The sequence below is a fragment of the Acanthisitta chloris genome, unplaced genomic scaffold (genome assembly GCF_000695815.1).
Source record: "Acanthisitta chloris isolate BGI_N310 unplaced genomic scaffold, ASM69581v1 scaffold38640, whole genome shotgun sequence".
Lineage (NCBI taxonomy): Eukaryota > Metazoa > Chordata > Aves > Passeriformes > Acanthisittidae > Acanthisitta > Acanthisitta chloris.
Window position 1 is genome coordinate 7,359 of NW_008651793.1, and position 4,645 is coordinate 12,003.

Here is a 4,645-nt window from a genome sequence, read left to right on the forward strand (position 1 = left end):
CCTTAACTTTAACAGGGTAGGATCCTGCTACTCTTAGATTTCTTCTTGGTTTATTTACAGTTTGATTATAGCTTGCACGTAAGTAACACTGTATCTGCAAATGTTCGAGTGCTTAATGAGCAATTAAGCTTCACTAAACCCAGTGTACAGAATATTATTTGTTGTGACCTATTCTTGTCAGCACTTCCTACTGCCGTAGTATTTTGCACTTCATTAACCTAATATTAATTGCTATCATAAGAAACGTGGGGGAACATGATGTTGTTACTGGAGAAGTGAAACACACAATCTTAAGCAATATTTCAAAAAAATGTTAATTTTCCTAGAAATAACTTTTGAGTAAATTGACAGGTTTTTTAACATACAAATATTTTTTTTCGATTATACCATGTACAGATCTACTGGAGCTTTTTCTGAAGTTAAGGAGGTTTTGGCTTCCTTTCTGAAACCTTTGATATTCAAGAGTAGGTGTTTTATTGCTCCCCTGAGATAAATTCTTTAGAAAGATTGAGGGGGGAGAGGAAGAAAACCATGACAACCTTTATAGTTCATTATTTGACCAAGAAGTAGCTTGGAGTGAGGAATCCTTTTTTCAGTATTGCATAGTTGGTTTTGTTCATTACCTTGTCTTTAAAATTAGAGTGCTTTGTGGGGGGGAAATATTTCAAGTTTGTGTTCTAAGTTGTTTCCTAAGTTGATTTTTCAGCTGGAAAGAACACAAAAAGGATGGTGAAGACTTTTAAGACTTAATAAAAGCAGTCTCAGGATTTGTCTGGTCAGGAAGGGCTTGTAATATGTTATTAGAAATTACAATAAAAAAAAATTTATTTATTTTCCTCCCAGGTGATTCATGGCAGGGGACGTGGAAGGGTTTAGCTCCTCCATCCATGACACCAGTGTCTCTGCTGGATTCAGAGCACTGTATGAGGAGGGATTGCTTCTTGATGTCACACTTGTCATTGAAGACCACCAATTTCAGGCCCATAAAGCACTGCTTGCCACCCAGAGTGATTACTTCAGGATTATGTTCACAGCTGACACAGGTGATTCATGGCAGGGGACGTGGAAGGGTTTAGCTCCTCCATCCATGACACCAGTGTCTCTGCTGGATTCAGAGCACTGTATGAGGAGGGATTGCTTCTTGATGTCACACTTGTCATTGAAGACCACCAATTTCAGGCCCATAAAGCACTGCTTGCCACCCAGAGTGATTACTTCAGGATTATGTTCACAGCTGACATGCGAGAACGAGATCAGGACAAAATCCATTTGAAAGGTCTGACAGCTACAGGCTTCAGTCATGTCCTCCAGTTCATGTACTATGGAACTATTGAACTGAGTATGAACACTGTTCATGAAATCCTTCAGGCTGCCATGTATGTCCAGCTTATAGAGGTGGTAAAGTTTTGCTGCTCTTTTCTCTTAGCTAAAATCTGCTTAGAAAACTGTGCAGAAATTATGAGACTTCTGGATGATTTCGGTGTAAACATTGAAGGAGTCAGGGAAAAATTGGACTCCTTTCTGCTAGAAAATTTTGTGCCACTCATGTCCAGACCTGACTTCCTTTCCTATCTGAGCTTTGAGAAGCTCATGTCATACCTGGATAATGACCATCTGAGCAGGTTTCCGGAGATAGAGCTGTATGAAGCTGTTCAGGCCTGGCTGCGCCATGATAGAAGACGCTGGAGGCATACGGACACCATCATTCAGAACATCAGGTTTTGTTTGATGACACCATCCAGTGTTTTTGAGAAGGTTGGTGCATTTGAAAAGCAATAGACAGGATTCATCATTTAGCTAGGGCAGCATGCCATTAAATAGGTAAGATTCCCAAACCTATTAGGAGGAACAAAATGATAGTATTTATTTTTCTAATAAACCCATAGAAGACAAACATCTGAAAATACTGTCTCTTGGTTGTTAGACAATAGCATGTACAGTGGCTGGAGAACAGGTAGGTCTGCAGTACGTGTTTGTAAGTGACTTTCTATGGGGAAGACATTTTAAAGTAAGGTTGCTTATATCTAGTTTGATTTTAAATGTTCTTACTGTTTTCCACAAGTTGCTTCTTGCTTTCCAGAGACTTCAGAGCTGCACACAGCGATAGGGTGTGTGTCATGACAATTGTTATCAATTTAAGCAAAAAATTAGTGACGTTAGATCTTACGAGAAGTACAGGGGTTTTTATTTGCCAGTGAAAACTGGCATCTGCTGTTAAATCTGCAGAGTGTTGTTGTATCTTCAGTGCTTGTGCTGTTACACAGCAGTTGGAAGTAAGCCCTGATCCTGCAAAGTTACACTTACTTTGTTCTACATGAGGCATGTAATACAATCAAAATTTATTGATGGTATGAAATGTAATGTTTTACTTTAAATATCAGAGGAATCTTTGTAACAGGGGATCTGAAATTCAACTGATCATTGTATGTAGTAAGAGGTTAAAAGAGAACATGCTTTTTCTATTATTCTGTTGAAGAACAGGCAAAAGAATGTTGTTTTCTAGTTCTTGAGAATCTCTGAATACTTGTCAACAGTAGAGGATTACAAAACTTTGTAGCAGTTTTCTCACAGGTTAGTAACATTAAGGCTACTCTGCTTAGGAATTACTTAAACTGTGCTGTTTTAACAATGTTAATTTTGTATGATAAGATACAACTTGTGTAAGTTTCACCTCTCAGTGAATTCATAGGAGTTAAGATCCTATGTTTTTGTTGGGCTTCTTACAAGTTAATTTCCCATATATTTTTACTTTGGTATCTAGTGAATATACAGATAAGGTTGTATTGGTTTTGGTGGTTTTAAGGGCTACTGGATCATCCAAGCAGTAATTCTTATACCTACTTGTATTTTAAATTATAAATGCTATTAATTGCTTAAGACAAGTGAGTTTTTATATTTTGGATTTTTTTGTGTGTGAATTGAGTAGAGAAAGTAATAATATATTTATGATACTCTATTAGACTAGAGACATAAAATAAATACCAAAACATTTTAGAACAGTAATGTAATGTTTATGCTGGGTTAAAACATTTACAACTAGTGAGACCTGAACTCTGCAAGATACTGTGTAATGCCTTGGTTTTAGTAACATGTCTGCCTTATTACATCATTTAAGCCTTTCAGTAGTAAAACTTGATAGAATTCACAAAATATTCTTTTAAGGTTAATCTAATAGGGCAAGACTTCTATGAGTCTGATTTAGCTCTTTGAGTTTTGGAGTTACAATCTCTAGCATCAACTTGTCTTCAGTTAAATTTCTGTAAGGACAAGTGAAAAGTATGTGTTGATCTTCGGCATTATATTTAGGTGTAACTTGTGGAGCTGGTTTGGTATCAGTGGTATCAATCATGCACACAGTGCTTCCCATGTTTTCTCTTGAGAGCTGCCAACTGTCCAGATCGGTACAGTTTAAGGAGAGAAGTGGTTTTCAGCATCCCAGATTATATACTTACATGTAAAACCTTTCTCTGTGAGTACCCTTTCTATTAATTGTGTGTGGGAGCAGAGAGAAGCCAGAGCAGATTATGGAGTGGCACAACTCAGCAGAGGGAAGCACAGCTAATTATGCCATTTGTTGCTGCAGCTAGGAATGCATTTGCTTCACCCTGGCTAGAGAGCACTGAGTAATCCAGTTTGACAAGGGACAAAGGACAACTGCAGTTGGAGCCAACATCACAATGTAGACCACTTTTTCTACAAAAGAGCATGTCTGCTCACTGTTCTGGCAGTAACCTGGGGAGAACTCTCTGTGAAGAGAGATTGGTGAAACTGCCTTTTTTGGAGATCCACAAACAGAATTCACTCTTCCTGAGGCGAACACATACTGCATGAATGTACCACATACAGTCTGAGGTTGACTCTTCCAGTTCAGCAAACTCTGTATTTGCTGTACACTGGCTGCCTTGTCATATGTACTCTTATGTAAGCTTTCTAATATGTATTTCTCAGATGCCTGTCATTGCGGGATATAAATAACTTATATAACTTGTCTTTCAAGTCACAGTTACTTTTGGCCTCTTAAGCCATTCTGTTTCTTACATCATTTTTTTGGAGAGATGTACAGACTGAGTGGGATGGATTGTCCTTTTAACAATTAAATGAGTGACTCTAATACCTTCAGGCTGATGTGTGTCGGGAGTGCACAAGTGAAGGCACAGCCTATGTGCTTACTGCAAACTGCCCTGGAAGAACAACTTCTGAAGTATGAATAGATACTCCTTTTGTTCCTCAGCCTTTACATGCAGGTGTATGAGGGAAAGTGGAAAGGAAAATGAAATAAGGATTTGGGGAAGAGTTAGAAAGTAAAGGCAAAGTGTATAGGAGAAGCACAAGTTTCACTATTCATGTTATGTTTTCCTTGTTTTGAATCATATCCATGGTAAGTCTTGAGGAAGGTTGGAGACAGAAGTTAGAGGGCATTTCACCAAGATCATTGAGTTCATTTCTGTGTTATTGGAGGCAACCATGTCATGATTTCCCTTCATATACTGTTTAAGCTTCATTTATCTTCTGTATACTACACAGATTGCAATGTTGTTTTAAAACCTTAAAATCCAAAGGTTTTTTTTCCTGTGTCCAGTCTTTATGGTTTGTTATGGTTGATATGTAAATTGCCAGCATAAATTAGAAACTTATTAATCACTAG

General features: G+C 37.8%; 2 protein-coding genes across 2 annotated transcripts in view; both read left to right on the forward strand.

Annotated features, from left to right (window-relative positions):
* Window positions 1–850: 850 nt before the first annotated feature.
* On the forward strand, window positions 851–1,048 carry LOC103802177 (kelch-like protein 15; the record flags this gene model as incomplete). The annotated part of the gene is made up of 1 exon (XM_009074633.1): window positions 851–1,048. A coding segment is annotated over exon 1 (198 nt), but the record flags the coding sequence as incomplete, so codon positions are not given.
* The window catches only part of LOC103802166 (kelch-like protein 15), a 9,001-nt gene continuing 5,403 nt past the window's right edge, over window positions 1,048–4,645 (forward strand). Inside the window, exon 1 of the mRNA XM_009074622.1 lies at window positions 1,048–1,755. Within this exon, the coding sequence (XP_009072870.1) occupies window positions 1,051–1,755 (705 nt within the window). The 5' untranslated portion in view covers window positions 1,048–1,050. The remainder of the gene's footprint in view (window positions 1,756–4,645) is intronic.